At 41.5% G+C, this 16919-nt stretch overlaps 1 protein-coding gene across 1 annotated transcript in view; it reads left to right on the forward strand.

Annotated features, from left to right (window-relative positions):
* The first annotated feature begins 2570 nt into the window (after positions 1 to 2570).
* LOC115206015 (trinucleotide repeat-containing gene 6C protein) overlaps positions 2571 to 16919 on the forward strand; it is a 77515-nt gene continuing 63166 nt past the window's right edge. Inside the window, exons 1-2 of the mRNA XM_029772539.1 lie at positions 2571 to 2912; positions 13458 to 13560. Coding sequence (XP_029628399.1) covers positions 13498 to 13560 — 63 coding nt within the window. The 5' untranslated portion in view covers positions 2571 to 2912; positions 13458 to 13497. The remainder of the gene's footprint in view (positions 2913 to 13457; positions 13561 to 16919) is intronic.

Raw genomic sequence — 16919 nt, forward strand, 5'->3', positions numbered from 1 at the left:
TAACAGTACTTCTACTTGAGTAAAATGTCATCAAAGTAACAGTACTTCTACTTGAGTAAAATGTCATCAAAGTAACAGTACCTTTACTTGAGTAAAATGTCATTAAAGTAACAATACTTTTACTTGAGTAAAATGTCATTAAAGTAACAGTACTTTTACTTGAAAATGTCATTAAAGTAACAATACGTTTACTTGAGTGAAATATCATCAAAGTAACAGTATATGATACCTGACTAAAATGTCATCAAAGTAACAGTACTTCTACTTGAGTAAAATGTCATCAAAGTAACAGTACTTCTACTTGAGTAGGATATTCCAGTACCTTTTCCATCCCTGTTAGTGAGGGGAAAAAGAGGGAGAGAGGAAAAGACAGAGGTGAGTGAACAAGTGTGAATAGGTGAGTGAATGTCAGCTGGTCCCATGAACAAGTAACAGAGGGGGTGAATGGGGGATTGTATGGGTGAAATAATTAGACGTGGCTACCACGTTGTAAGAGCGTGAAGCAAACCTGTGCCCATGCTCAGATTCTCTGTGTGACTGTGTAAGAATAAAGTCTTGCTTCTCGCTCATCGCAATGTTGCTAGTGCAACATAATTTTGCTGACTCTACCTTAAATATATGGAAAAGATAATTTGTAACAACGTTCAGGTAACCTTAGCGAAATTATGTAATTATCAAGGTCAATGTACTATACTACTATGGCTTACCCTGTAAAACAACACATTTCACTGCACCTATCTGGTGTATGTGACAATAAAAAATATTTGTATTTTATTTACTTTTTAAAAACTTTTTTGTGAGTCTGTGCATTCCAGCGTGCATGCATCTGTGTGTATCCGTCTGCCCCTGTGTTAATGGCTGTCTCTGTCTTTCTGTGTTTATGGCTGTCTCTGTGTTTATTGCTGTCTCTGTGTTTATGGCTGTCTCTGTGTTTATGGCTGTCTCTGTGTGTATGGCTGTCTCTGTATTTATGGCTGTCCCTGTGTTTATCGCTGTCTGTGTTTGTCTGTATCTGTATATTAAACAGATAATACCTTAACTGAATCTATAAAGCAGTTCTCCTATCCGAGACTGTTGTCTCCTCCACCCCTCCTCTCCCCAGTGACAATTCCTCCTTTAATTTACCTCCTGTGTTTGCCACGGGGCCAAGTTGTTACACGTTAACAGCCTGACCTTTTATCTCTGGCAGACAGATGTCGCGGGGTCGGCAGGGGTCCTAATTGAATCTCTAACCGGCTCCACGGCGTACGTTGACTCCCTGTGACCGCGATCAATACTAAGGTCCACTCTGGTGACATCAAGTTCAACAACCCCTGTCTGGTCCCCTGAGTCTGCCTAAGATGAACCTTAACCCTTTATAGGATCCTACTGGGCACTGGAGACACACACACACACACAGCCTGGTAGCTACCAGGGGACATTGAATTATGAACGTCTGTAGAGGCCATGACACCCCCAGGAGTATTTTCCATTAGCCATGATTAGTCTCTCTCTCCCCCTCCCTCTCTTCCTCCACGCCTCACCATGTACTTCATCATGATGTAGGCTGAGTCATTGTGCTTTGTTACTGTCGCCGTAATGCATACCTCTGCCATAATCCATGTGGGTGACATGAGTCCAGATGGTTATTTCATTGTGTGTACTCATGGGGGGCTGTCATCCCATTTTATTATCAGAGTCATAGTTTTATGGTCATGTATATGATGTCTTCTGATAGACACATATTCATCTAAGCCTCTAAGCAACAGTATTAGATGGGGTTTGCTTAGCCTGGGTGTGAATGGTAGATCAGAGCTAATGAGAGAGAGATATGGGTCCTTAGTGAGATCCAGATTTGGCTCGTTGCACAGTGAAATATTTGTCCGGCACTCTGATCGTATTTGTTTGTCTCTTGAGAGAGCGAGAGAAGGATGACAGAGATAAACTGGAAGTGGGGGATGGAGAAGTTTATCGTTATCATTCCAGCATGACTAAAATATTGACTTGTGGAGGTAATTGTGTTTTCCTACCCGACCAGAGAGTAGATAGCATACAAGCCCATTGTAGCCTCCAATCTTCCATGCTGAGTCTCATTTTGTAGATTTGAATTGGCCCAGTTGGAATCATCACCTTAAGCTGCTAGAGAACCCTGTGGAGTCCACTTTAAAATCTATTTCATTCTTTGTTTGCAACAACAACAACAAATAATATAGAAAAAGAAGGCATGGTGTGGGGTACTGCTGGTGTGTATGTTATGCAAATAGGAATGGAATGCTGGGCTGGCACAGAGAGCACTAACATGTTTGTAAGTGCTGGTGTATGACCAACATAAGATGTGCTGAAACTGTGCCCTCTGTAGGTGAAAAGTACATATCCAGCTAAGCATAAACATTGCACTTGCTCACATAACACATTAGGAACTAAACATTCTAAATCTTCAAAAGCTACAGAACTGTGCGCTCAAACACTGTATAGCTATTGCATTGCTTTCTCAATAAGAAAGTTAGAAAGGGAGAGGAAGGAAGGCAAGGAAACAAGGAGGTAGAGAGAGGTTGGCCACTGTAGTTGTCATGGAAACGGCGAGGCGGAGCATGGGGAGCCTTTTTGAGTGGGACCAGTTTGTTATTGGAGGTCACGTGGCCAGTCGCTAGGGGCAGAGGCACGTCCTGTACCTCGGATTGAAGCGTCGCGAGCTGCTGTTATCGCTAGTTTGAACAAAATGGCTGCAGAGGCACCACTAACGAAAGCCCACTGAACGGTAGGATTTATCATCGACAATGTTTTAATGGATATCTTGGAAATACACCCTCTCCAAATATTGGATTTTGCAAGAATTTGCTCTCTTGGATTCCTCTATTTGCGAGTATTTCACAGTCGCGTGCTGTAAAACATATTTTTTTGCACTTTAAAAATGTCAGCTTATCAAAGACAAGGTAGGTTACTGAAATTGCATATGGTGTTAATTTTTATAGTTAGCTGAAAAGTTACACAAGTTGCACCGATATACTTTATCTTGCTTGACATTAGCTAGCTTGTTTGCTTACATTTCGCACTTTGCTGCCATTTCTTCCACTCTCTGACACTTGCTCTATTTCACGTTGTTTCCGAGATAATCAACATTTGCTTTGGTTGTTTGCAATTAAATTCGAGACTAGAAAACACGTTTTGAACCTAAAACTTTGCCAAATGGTTAGGACTTACAGAGAGCTAACGTTAACTGTGTTGCTTTGCTACTGTAGCTTCTTGCTGCGACCGAATTCTTGGTCTGTAATACGGGTATCAAGGACAGAACATCGATTATTGTCATGCAAATTACACCTCAAATTGAAATCAAATTCACTAAAGCCCACAGTAGGAAATAAGGTAAGACGTATTTTATAATCTTTTAACATGATTTATTTAGAGAGATATTTAAAGAGGGGCGGGGATTCGCATCCAAGCAACGCGCCCCTGATATGCGGCTGCAGCTTCCGATTGATAAACAGCATCCATTTATCAAAACAGTGCCTAATGCCTTCATGTTTGAGCATTGCAACATTGTTGGCAATTTTCTAAATTTGACTACCAAGGTCTTGTTTTTATTAAATAGCTTCATTGTAATAACCATTTTTAAAATGTATTCATAAAATGAAACAAAACTGATCTGAAATGCAAACATATAATGCACACAGTTAGAAAGATGTAACTTTGACCGTGACATTTGCATTGACCAATGAAATTCATAATGGGCTTCAACAACATTGCACATGCAGACTGGCATATGTGTTTGAAATGCTAAGCACATAGATCTGTTCTAGAGTAAGCAGGTAGGCATTCGGTACTGCTGTGGTGATGATAAAATATACAATGTAGTCAAATACAGAAACAAAATTAGCTGGTTGGGGTCACAAGCAGGACTACTATCCAATGACCGGTACAGTAATGGGGGTGGTTAAACAAATTAGCCAAGCAATTGCGGGCTCAATCTGTGAGGTTCTACACATTTGAGATTAGAGTGGTTTGGTAGCACTTCTGGTTAACTGCTTTGGCCCTGGTCTTTTCTAGAAGGGACACAGTTTTTGTCCAAATTGACTTCGTTGCAGGTTAGGAGAATTAGGTTAGGAAAACAACTTGTTTGGTGTCAAATTTGACAAGATGCATCCCATCTAGACATAACCTTTGGCCCTTGTGTGGTTGGAATACAGCCAATCAAATCTCTCTAGTCTAACCAAACAGACATGGCTGAAGCTGGGTCCACACTTCCAAGCTTGGTTCTCTGCTTCAGCCTGCAAGGTTTCTGTTGGTTGCTGATTTTTAAAAGGTAGCGACTAGCAAGCGTTTTCCTCCTCTTGCTTCCTCTGACATGAATACACATTTATTGTTGGTGGTAACTGCCTCCTGCTCTGGGCATGCAGTCATAATGGCAGTGCTGGGCTGCCCTGGCATGAGTCTGTCTGTCTCTCCCAGAGAGGATGGGGTTTGCCTGGCTGGAAGATGGGCCATGTTGCCGGAGTTGGATGTGCTCCAGAGGAAGGTTGCTTTATTGTTCACAAGGCTTTGTTTTATTTGGCCTGTTTATTTGAATAGAGACATACAAGCACAGGGTTATTTGAGAAAATGGATAGACCCATCAGATGTTGCAGCAGTTTAGCTTATGCTAGTCGACACCCGTCCCTAGATGTGTTTATAGGAAGAGGTCCCGTACCATTATTTCAGCGAGAGGGACTCCATGGCACAATGAGCTGTTCTTCTACAGTTGGAATCCTTTAAACTGTCAAGATGTCATAATCTCTTTTAATTGAAACACATTTTCTCTTCCTGTATCCCCTTATCCCTGTGACATCTGTCATTACACTTTCACGGTCACTTGACATCGACCACCCCACACACACTCTTAATGCTCTGATTACTATACAGATCAGGTCTTAGGCCTTCATGCAGTTACTCTCCTCAGCTGGGCATACACACAGTGGCTTGATAGCTAGGTTAGGTTTCTGTGGCAGCTCTGGCAGTTTGGCTTACAGGGTAGTTATTTGCCTTTGAAATGACTAACCTTGCTCTTTGTGAAATGCTCTGATGTCAAACTGTTTCTTAGAGATAGGTTTACATGTTTTGACTTTGCATGCCACACTATTGGCTAACCAGGACAGGATCTCTGAGGTAATGGTTTTGATTGGCTCTATTTCTTACAAGTTAGCATTGTTGATAGTCCCAAGTTATTCCCTGATCTGCCCCTCAGAGATTTTCCAGGCAAGGCCTAGAAGAACACATGAATATCAACAACTCGAGCTGTCAGAAGAATCCAAAGTTGTTATTAATCAGGTCTGAATTAGTACAAAGCGATCGAAGCACAGATCAGCATAACTAAAGCGTATCACTCTCCTAGTCCCGACTCAGCAGTTTGGTCCTCAGGCGTTCTCCAAGCAGCCAGAAAGGCAAATTCATTCTTGATAATTGAGTGCCATACAAGTGGATGTAGTAGGCTGAATATGAAATATAGTGTACGCCCAAGTGAGGAAAAGCCTTGATCCACAGCATCTTCACATGAATAATTTAATCTGATTCTGAAAACCGCCAACACCCAGCAGGTTCTGTCGCTAACTAGTCATTAGCTCAATTCTATTAAACATCTTTTTGTTGATGATCTAAAAAGTGGACCTTTTCATTCTTTGTCACGTGGGTTTCATATGCTAGTGTAACTAAGCACTCAACAGCCAGTCTGTTTGATTTGACAGATATTCTTGCACTAGATTATGTTGTTTGCATTCAGCTCACACAATGAACTGCAAATTCAAAAAGTTGTGCAGACTTGCAAGGGAAATATCACAGTTTGGGAAGGAACCACACTTGAAGATATTCTCCCCACTACCCACTATTAGAATCTCTCTGTTCTAGATTAAACATCGATCTCAGTGGGAGATATCCTAGTGATTTTATAACTGCAAATTCAAAGAGTTGTACAAGCTGGCAATGGAAATATCCCAGTCTGCAAACCCCACTTTGAGATATTGTCCAAGATATCCTAGTGAATTTATAAATGGATATGGACGTCCATCCTCCTAACTAGGCTACCAGACTTGAAACGGAATGGACGCCATCTCTTTTGATAAGATGTAGACCAGACCTAGCATACCTCTGAAGCACAATCCTTCTGTTTCCTTATAAACAACTCATTCCCCTTATAATGTCATCATTGACTTTTCCCTATTACGGGCAGCACTCATTCAATGGCACCATGTTGGTAAACGTTAGGCCAGGTTTAACGAGCCATGAAGCTGGCGCTGGGGCTTTTCTCTCTGCTAACGCATGTTCACTCCCAGAGGGGCCGAGCTCTGGGGCAGAACACTTGTCATTCTCCAAGTAGACCTAAATGAAGCAAAAGGGAGATTATTGAAAGGCCTTTGAAGTGAACAGTAGGGTTTGTCCCCGTGAGGTCTGACTGAAGGCTTGGCTTTTTTCTTCGTAGACTTCTGAAGAGAGGCCCACTTGAGGTGACCAATTTGTGAGTCATCCACTGATTCCACTCTCTATCTAACGGCCTCTCAAGCCCAGTGTCAGTACTTCAATAGACTTTATATCCTTTAGCGTTGTATGTAAAAATATTTGTATAATATATATATTTTTTAATTACACTAAGAAATGCAGACTAGGCTACTTGGCCAAAGTGGGCCATTGAACATGTTAATGGAAGTTAGCTCATCAGTTGAACATTCAGCAAGTCTAGCAAGTTGTTTTATTGAATTCACACAAAGTTCTGCAGTTCTTCTTCACCTGCTTCAGTAAAAATTGTTCCTGACTCCCCAGCCCTGCACAAAGACAGCATTTATTACGTTGATCGGTCTTAATTTAGTCTTCTTGCTACGTGAGTTTCCCTTCACATACAGCCCTTTCACTATTCAGACCTGCTGGATAATGGCTTTTTATGAAGATGAATGTGGAAACGGAGCAAGTGCTACGTGATTGGAGTCTAAGTTATTTTGTTGGCGACGTTCTGTGATCTATTGGCGCAATAAATAGTTTGACTGTGCTCGTGAAACGGCTGCTCCGGTTACTGACGGAGAGGATGAAAGTCATCGGGAACTTCAACTGCTGGAGCCGATCCATAGATTTTATTTCTGGAGGCCTGCTAAGAGTGCCAGGAGGAGTGGAGCATCTGACAAATCTCCTGTCCTTGTGGATCAGCCCTGGCCAGAGCATTAGCATGACTTCATAGAGAATAGCTTGCAGTTGTTGGAAGAGGGAGATCCTCTTCACTATGTTAGAGGAATAACTATTGCCCAGTTGTTGTTTTTTCTCTTTCCTTATACAGTACCACTCAAAAGTTTGGACACACCTACTCAAATGCTGTCATCAAGGCAAAGAGTGGCTACTTTGAAGAATCTCAAATATGAAATATATTTTAATTGGTTTAATTATAATGTTTTTTGGTTACTACATGATTCCATATGTGTTATTTCATAGTTTTGATGTCTTCACGATTATTCTACAATGTAGAAAATAGTAAAAATAAAGAAAAACCCTTGAATGAGTAGGTGTGTCCAGACTTTTGACTGGCACTATGTGTGTGTAGATATCTCACACACGTGTTTGTTTCATGAACTAAAATTAAAGATCCCGGAAATGTTCCATACGCACAAAAAGCGTGTTTCTCTTCAATTTTGTGGACAAATTTGTTTACATCCCTGTTAGTGAGCATTTCTCCTTTGCCATGATAATCCATCCACTTGACATGTGTGGCATATCAAGAAACTGATTAAACAGCATGATCACCCCCAAAGCCAATTCTTCCTTTGGCCGTCTCTCCTTTCAGTCTCTGCTGCCAATGACTGGAATGAACTACAAAAATCTCTGAAACTGGAAACACTTATCTTCCTCACTAGCTTTAAGCACCAGCTGTCAGAGCAGCTCACAGATTACTGCACCTGTACATAGCCCATCTATAATTTAGCCCAAACAACTACCTCTTCCCCTACTGTATTTATTTTATTTTGCTCCTTTTCACCCCATTTATTTCTATTTCTACTTTGCACTTCCACTACAAATCTACCATTCCAGTGTTTTACTTGCTATATTGTATTTACTTTGCCACCATGGCCTTTTTTGCCTTTACCTCCCTTATCTCACCTCATTTGCTCAAATTGTATATGTAACCAATGTGAAATGGCTAGTTAGTTAGCGGTGGTGCGCGCTAATAGCGTTTCAATCAGTGACGTCACTCGCTCTGAGACTTGAAGTAGGGTTTCCCCTTGCGTTGCAAGGGCCGCGGCTTTTGTGGCGCGATGGGTAACGATGCTTCATGGGGTGTCAGTTGTTGATGTGTGCAAGGGTCCCTGGTTTGAGCCTAGGTTGGGGCGAAGAGAGGGACGGAACCTACACTGTTACATATATAGACTTATTTTTCTACTGTATTATTGACTGTATGTTTTTTTTTTTATTCCATGTTTAACTCTGTTTAACTCTGTTGTATGTGTCAAACTGCTTGCTTTATCTTGGCCAGGTCACAATTGTAAATGAGAACTTGTTCTCAACTTGCCTACCTGGTTAAATAAAATAAAATACAAAAATTACACAGGTGCACCTTGTGCTGGGTACAATAAGGCCCCTCTAAAAAGTGCAATTTTGTCACACAACAATGCCACAGATGTCTCAATTTCAGGGAGCGTGCAATTGGCATGCTGACTGCAGAAATGTCCACCAGAGTTGTTGCCTCCAAAGTCGTTTTAGAGAATTTGTCAGTATGTCCAACCGGCCTCAAAACCACAGACCACGTGTAACAGCCCAGGACCTCCACACCAGGCTTCTTCATCTGTGGGATCGTCTGAGAACAGCCACATTTAGTAATGTTTAGTCCCACCCTTCAGCTACCATCAACCCCTACCATCTATATCTGAACACCATCCAGTTTTGATTTCTATTTGCCATATATTTTTCAGCTGTGATGTTTCACAAAAGTTCTGAACCTTTCTATTCTCATCGTTTCTACAGATTGTAAATTAAAGAAACATTTTTGTTCAGAGTATTATATTATTTGTGAATTGACTATGACTTTTCAAATCACCCAGCAGTGCTATTTGCAGAGTTGGCTCCAGGTAAATTCTTCAGCCATTCCTGAACCTTCGACCGACCTGAACCTTCGCAGCAAAATCTGCAGTGCTGGGATGGTTGTATCACCCATTAATATAACATTTAATTGGTTGCAAGAATTTTGTATAATTTAAATTGAAAAACAAAGTTTTGAATCTGGCGTCGTTTTGCGTATCAGTTCATAAACCATGTGCCGTGGAATCGGTACATCGAAAATCTCTTCTCAACTATCTTGCAATCTATATGGCACAGCTGTCACTTTTTTTTTTTGTCCTGAAATGAAACTGGTATACTTTTTATCACAATTTTTTACACCAATTTCGGTCTTTAATGCAGGGCCGACAGACAAGTTCCTTACTTTCTCCCCTTCCAAGTGCTTCTTCCATTTTTGTGGTAATGCTGCAATTAGTTGGTTTTAATTTTAGATTGAGCAGACATGTTTTAGCTGCATGTGTGACAAGTCAACCAGTCCTGTAAATTATAATTTTATAATTTATTTTCAAATTTTATATAATATATATATATATATATAATATTTTTATTTTTTTATTTTTTATCAATTAGTATATTTGAGTTTAACTATAGTATTTGTTCTAATATTTGTTCTGTCTTTTCTGGTGGATTAAACCGATTGCAACCAACTTTCTATGGCTTGTTTTAAAAATAGCGATATTTTGTAATCGGGGGGAAAAAGGCCTTTCTTGAACATGGGGTGAGCCATTCTTACTAAGCTGCTAGAGAACCCGTTTGAATTTAAGTGTAGTTGTTGTATGATTGAAGCCTTTAGTGAGGTTATTTATTATTGAATCGTTTATGCCCTCCAAATTAATATTCATTATCATTTTGTCTGGCTTGCCATTCCAAATAAAATATAATTAACCCATTTGTATAAGAGATTCTCCAAAATTGAAATATTCCAGGCATTTATGTATAAATTCCAGTCATACTTTATCAAAAGCCTTTTTCAAATTCCGCTGTGAATACCAGGCCTGGTTTCCCAGATATTTTTAAATTTAACTGTCTTTGTTTTGGCGGATGGATGGAGAATTTTAAGCAGTGTTTTGGGATTCCCTAAGGGCTCCAATGTGGCACATCAGATCTCGTTTTCCAGAGCGCTTTGGGAAGTGCGGTCTGTCTTCCTAATGTATGATTGTGCCGAGCAGAGGGGCTGCAGTCTGATTCCGCCTTTGCGGCTGCTGCGGTTGCTAGCGAGCAAGCAATCCTTCTCCCGGGGGCTCAGCAGCCTCGCTCTTATTTGTCTTGCAGTGCTGGCATTCCTGGCTCTGTGCCCAGTGACTATCGTCTCGCAAGCCCCCTTCCCCCACTACGCACACACTCACACAGCCCCTCGGTCTCATTGCGGGCACACGCGTGCGTGCACACACACACCACCTCCCCCCTTCCTTGTATGTGTTCTCACATACACCAGAGTGTCTGCATATCAAAAGCAACCTGCACCTCCCCACCCTATCATACCATTACTCTCCTTATTGTACGGTCCTTCCTCTATCCTCTCTGATTGCCTTTTGTCCGCCTTTGTTCCCAGAAGCAGTCTGGTTTAATAGACATCACCTCTCTAATCCTCTTGTTGTGTTTTAGTGGTTCTATCCTCCAGCACCATTGTTGTAAGGGGTTTACCTCACCAGCAGCATCCAGCTCAAGGCTGTACGTTTAGCTTATCAATCACTGTCTTCCTGCTCCAAACTGACTGCTGGCTGGCACTGCCTCAATGTCCATGTCAGTCATTCAACCCTCTGACAGTCAAAATAACTCATTTGTTCAATGACTCTCATTTAGGTACCTTATTTTGGCATTGCTTGGGGATCCATCTCCCTAGACCACCCACTCTCTCTCTCTCTTACACACACACACACACTGGGGCTGCACAATTAATCAGATTCACATTGAAATCGCAATATTGGTAAGATCCATGTCACGTGATATTTTGAAAGGCATCTCAGCCCAGTGTAACGGACGTTTTTATAGTTAGTTTTCCTCTTGCAGCGGCTTCCCCCACACACCACGCACTGCCCCGTCACGCAAGCAGCACCGTTCCTCCTCCTCGCTGTTAGTTACTATATGTTTGCATGCTGTTCTGTTGGGTCAAATGCAGTTAACCGATTGTTCCAAACAAGAACGATGCTGCTTTCAACTTTCCTTCTTAATATAAGTCATTCTCTTTCTATGATTCCAACAGTTCATCCAAGTGATTTGATCTTTGTTCCATGTCAAATTGCAATCGTAATATTTGGTTAAAAAAACGAAAGTCCTTGTTTCACGGTCCTTTTACCAGAGTCGTCGTCTTACACAAGGACCAACTGATCCCGAACAGAAATGATTCTGGACAGTTTCCAGTATGTGTAGCCTAGGTCTATGTTCTCCGGCTCAGCCTGTGCCTAGACAGACAGCAGTTTAGATCAGCTGGTCCATCGCTCCATTCCTCTGATACTGTGTGACACTAGCACATTGCATCAATGTTGAATGGAGACCGTGGCTATATTTAGCCAGCAGCTGTAGCTAGGCTTTATAGCTGGGCTGTGGGCCCCACAAAAATAAATATTTATGGATGTAATGGGTTAGCCGTGGTATGGAAGCACATCGGAGTTCTGAGGCAAATTTCCATCCACATAATCTCAGGTCTTCAACCTTAAAAACAGCCAGACGATAGTTGCCTATTAATAGCTCTGTTTTTTTCCTACTGCTGCTCTTTGGAACCAAATAGAGGCCAACATGGAGAACGCTGCAGCGGCTTATGGCTAGTCAACAGTTTCACTTAACATATGGAGCACTCAGCTCTGTTCCAAGCTAGTCTGTGGCCCATACTGTGAGGTAACTCCCGGTGAAGTGTTAAGAGGACCAAAACCAAGATTAGCCCCCGAGATTGGCTGATTAGCCTGTCGGCTGGCCAATCAGTGTATGGCTACGTGGATATGTGAGATACGGCGTGTTTTGTGTGTGATTTCTTTGAGACATTCGCCAGCCTACACACATTACTATTATCAGGTCAGTTGTTTTAGCTTAGTTGCTAATTGTCTGCGTGAGCAACTGAGCCTCCTTCTGTTGTATTGAAGTCTGTGGTAGACTTTCCTTATTGTGCTTCAGCCTGCTTCTTTGCCTTCTGTTTATATTGTATCCTAATGGAAGAAGGGGAGCAAACTGTGTTGGTTATGGTAGTTGTGTTTTTATAGGCTAGTCATGTTTCTCAAACCTTTTCCCCCAGACATGTTGAATTCCAACAAAAACACACCTGATTTGGGCTCCCGAGTGGGGCGGTGGTCTAAGGCACTGCATCTCAGTGCTAGACGCGTCACTACAGACCCTGGTTCGATTCCAGGCTGTATCACAACTGGCCGTGATTGGGAGTCCCATAGGGCGGCGCACAATTGACCCAGCGTCATCCGGGTTTGGCCGGGGTAGGCCGTCATTGTAAATAAGAATTTGTTCTTAATTTACTTGCCTAGTTTAAATAAAACAATTCAACTAATCAAATTTGGTATTTCTAGAGACACTGTCAACCCTGATGCCCGAAGACCGGTGACTAATATGCAGTGCACTGTGCAGTGGTCTAAAAACCTAACTGACTCTGGATCAGTGCTTATTAAGGGCCAACATCCACCACCACCTCTCCACCTGGCTGCACACTCATCAGGCCTCGGGAGCTCTTGTTGCCAGGCGATGGCACGGCATTGCAGCACATGCTTGGCTTGTATTTTTAGGTGCAATTTCTCATCTCCGGTTCAAGGAAACCGGATTCCAATTTATGTATTTTTCCCATGCAGTTATAATGTTCCCATCTCTGTCCTTAAATGCCAGAGCTTTTTAAGTGAAAATAGAAAGACCTAGGCTTATTAAGGCTAAATATAGGATCGGGATGCATCCCAAATGGTACCCTATTCCCTAATATAGTGCTCTGGTCAAAAGTAGTGGACAATGTTGAGAATAGGGTGCCATTTGGGACGCTGAATACCCAACTTTCCTCTGGAACAGCTTGCTGCTCGTGAAAGGATGTGGAAATGTCAGGTCATTTAAAAAAAAAAAAAAATCTGGGTTGTCTTGGAGGTGGTGGTAGGTACTGGCTGGATGTCTGGTGATTGAAGAAGGGGGCCTCATATCAAGGGTTTCAGTAACACTAAGAGGACCACAGCTCTGGCCTCCACCAGCACCACAATGCCTCCAAATAGTTTCCAGACCACACAAGTCATCCACACAAGCCAGCCTGAGCTAATACAACCCAAGCCACACACACACACGCAGGTCAATCTGTTAATGGTGTTTCTATTGTCTGTACATAACTCTCTACTTCAGAATGTTATTCATGGAATGGGGAGATTCCAGGTGTTCACATGCAGACAGAGTCCTCACCTCGCTAGCGACCGCGTTGTAAAACATGTCTGTCTTTTGATCCTCTGTTCCAGCCGAGAGAAGAAGCAGGGAACACGAGACCAGAACCATTTGATGGAAGAAAAGAAAAAGAGAAAGCAAGAAGAAAAGAAAAAGAAGGAAGCTGCTCAGAAAAAGGTGTGACATCATATGGTTTTTGTTGTTTGGACACACTTCTATCATACTACCTCATACAAGCACCAACCCCTGTTTTTATCGTACTACCTCATACAAGCACCAACTAGAGGTCGACCGATTAATCGGAATGGCCGATGTTATGAAAACTTGAAAATCGGTAATCTGCATTTTTGGACACCGATTATGGCCGATTACATGGCACTCCACGAGGAGACTGCGTGGCAGGCCGACTACCTGTTATGCGAGTGCAGCAAAGAGCCAAGGTAAGGTGCTAGCTAGCATTAAAGTTATCTTATAAAAAACAATCAATCTTAACATAATCACTAGTTAACTACACATGGTTGATGATATTACTAGTTTATCTAGCTTGTCCTGCATTGCATATAATCAATGCGGTTCCTGTTAATTTATCATTGAGACATAGCCTACTTTGCCAAACAGGTGATGATTTAACAAGCGCATTTGCGAAAGAAGCACTGTCGTTGCACCAATGTGTACCTAACCATAAACATCAATGCCTTTTTCTTAACCTCACCAGGGGGTGTGGGACGCTAGCGTGCAGGGCGCCAAATTCAAACAACAGAAATCTCATAATTAAAATTCCTCAAACATACAAGTATTTTACACCATTTAAGATAAACTTGTTGTTAATCCCACCACAGTGTCCGATTTCAAAAAGGCTTTACAGCGAAAGCACATCAAACGATTATGTTAGGTCAGCGCCTAGTCACAGAAAAACACAGCCATTTTTCCAGCCAAAGAGGAGTCACAAAAAGCAGAAATTGAGAAAATTAATCACTTACCTTTTAATCTTCATCAGATGACACTCATAGGACTTCATGTTACACAATACATGTATGTTTTATTCGATAAAGTTCATATTTATTTCCAAAATCTCAATTTACATTGGCGCGTTATATTCAGTAATGTTTTGCTTCCAAAACCGCCGGTGAGAGCCACATCAATTTACAGAAATACTCATCATAAATGTTCATGAAAATACAAGTGTTATGCATGGAACTTTAGATAAACTTCTCCTTAACCTCTCTGGGCTATGTGGGACGATTTCGTCCCACCTACGTAACAGCCACTTCAATCCAGTGGCGCGATTTTTGAATCGTTAGAAATGCTATAACTTCAATTTCTCAAACATATGACTATTTCACAGCTATTTAAAGACAAGAATCTCGTTAATCTAACCCCACTGTCCGATTTCAAAAAGGCTTTACAACAAAAGCAAAACATTAGATTATGTCAGCAGAGTACCCAGCCAGAAATAATCACACAGCCATTTTTCAAGCTAGCATATCATGTCACATAAACCCAAACCATATCTAAATGCAGCACTAACCTTTGATGATCTTCATCAGATGACACACCTAGGACATTGTGTTATACAATACATGCATGTCTGTTCAATCAAGTTCATATTTATATCAAAAAACAGCTTTTTGCATTAGCATGTGACGTTCAGAAAACGCATACCCCCCGCAAACTTCCGTTGAATTTACTAACAGTTTGCTAAATTACTCACGATAAACGTTCACAAAAAGCATAACAATTATTTTAAGAATTATAGATACATTACTCCTCTATGCACTCGATATGTCCGATTTTAAAATAGCTTTTCGGATGAAGCACATTTTGCAATAATCTAAGTACATAGCCCGGCATTACAGGGCTAGCTATTTAGACACCCACCCAGGTCAGCCTCCACCAAAATCACATTTCCTATAAGAAAAATGTTCTTACCTTGCTTGTTCTTCATCAGAATACACTGCCAGGTCTTCTACTTCAATAACAAATGTTGGTTTGGTCCCAAATAATCCATCGTTATGTTCCAACAGCGACGTTTTGTTCGTGAGTTCTAGAATGCTTCTTCGCGGTGTCGCGCATGGCGCATTGGCTTGTCAAAAATGTCTAAATATTCCATTACCGTACTTCGAAGCATGTCAACCGCTGTTTAAAACCAATTTTTATGCCATTTATGTCATAGAGAAGTGTTAATATTCCGACCGGGAGTATGCATTGAGCCTAAACAGCCGAATAAAATTTCTCCTCAGAAGCGACTCATGCACGCGCATCATTGAAAGGTCCTCCGAGCATCCACTTACAAAAGGCGATAATATATTTCAACCTGAGGTTCCCTCGTAAACCTTCAGTTATTTCGCGGGCTCTGAGAGCCTATTGGAGCCCTGGGAATTGTCACGTTACAGCTAAGATCCTTACTTTTCAATAAAAAGAGGTAAGACGCACGACTCCTTGTCAGACAGGGTACTTCCTGCTTGAAGCCTTGTCAGGTTTTTGCCTGCCATAGGAGTTCTGTTATACTCACAGACACCATTCAAACAGTTTTAGAAAATTCAGAGTGTTTTCTATCCAAACCTGAACAATAATATGCATATTCTAGCTTCTGAGTTGGTGTAGGAGGCAGTTAAAAATGGGAACATATTTTTTCCAAAAATTCTCAATACTGCCCCCTATACCAAAGAGGTTAATGCAACCGCTGTGTCAGATTTCAAAAAAGCTTTACCGAAATAGCAATAATCTGAGTATGGCGCTCAGACACAAAAACAAGCCATACATATATCCGCCATGTTGGAGTCAACAGAAGTCAGAAATAGCATTATAAATATTCACTTACCGTTGATCTTCATCAGAATGCACTCCCAGGAATCCCAGTTCCACAATAAATGTTTGTTTTGTAAGATAAAGTCCATCCTTTATGTCCAAATACCTCCGTTTTGTTCGCGCCTTCAGTTCACATATCCAAATTCACGACACGCAGGCCGGATGAAAACTCAAAAAATTCCATTACAGTTCGTAGAAACATGTCAAACGATGTATAGAACCAATCTTTAGGACGTTTTTATCATAAATCTTCAATAAGATTTCAACCGGAGAATTCCTTTGTCTTTAGAAATGCAATGGAACTCAGCTACCTCTCACGGGTGCGCGCATGGCTGAAGCTCATGTCCATCTGGCAGACCTCTCACTCAATCGGCTCTTATTCTCCCCCACTTCACAGTAGGAGCCTCAAACAAGGCTCTAAAAACTGTTGACATCTAGTGGAAGCCTTAGGAATTGCAATATGACCCCACAGAGACTGTATATTGGATAGGCCAAGACTTGAAAAACTACAATCCTCAGATTTCCCACTTCCTGTTTGGATTTTTTCTCAGGTTTTTGCCTGCCATATGAGGTCTGTTTATACTCACAGACATCATTCAAACAGTTTTAGAAACGTCAGTGTTTTCTATCCAAATCTACTAATAATATGCATATCTTAGCTTCTGGGCCTGAGTAGCAGGCAGTTTACTCTGGGCACCTTATTCATCCAAGCTACTCAATACTGCCAC

Source organism: Salmo trutta, chromosome 1 (genome assembly GCF_901001165.1).
Source record: "Salmo trutta chromosome 1, fSalTru1.1, whole genome shotgun sequence".
Classification (NCBI taxonomy): domain Eukaryota; kingdom Metazoa; phylum Chordata; class Actinopteri; order Salmoniformes; family Salmonidae; genus Salmo; species Salmo trutta.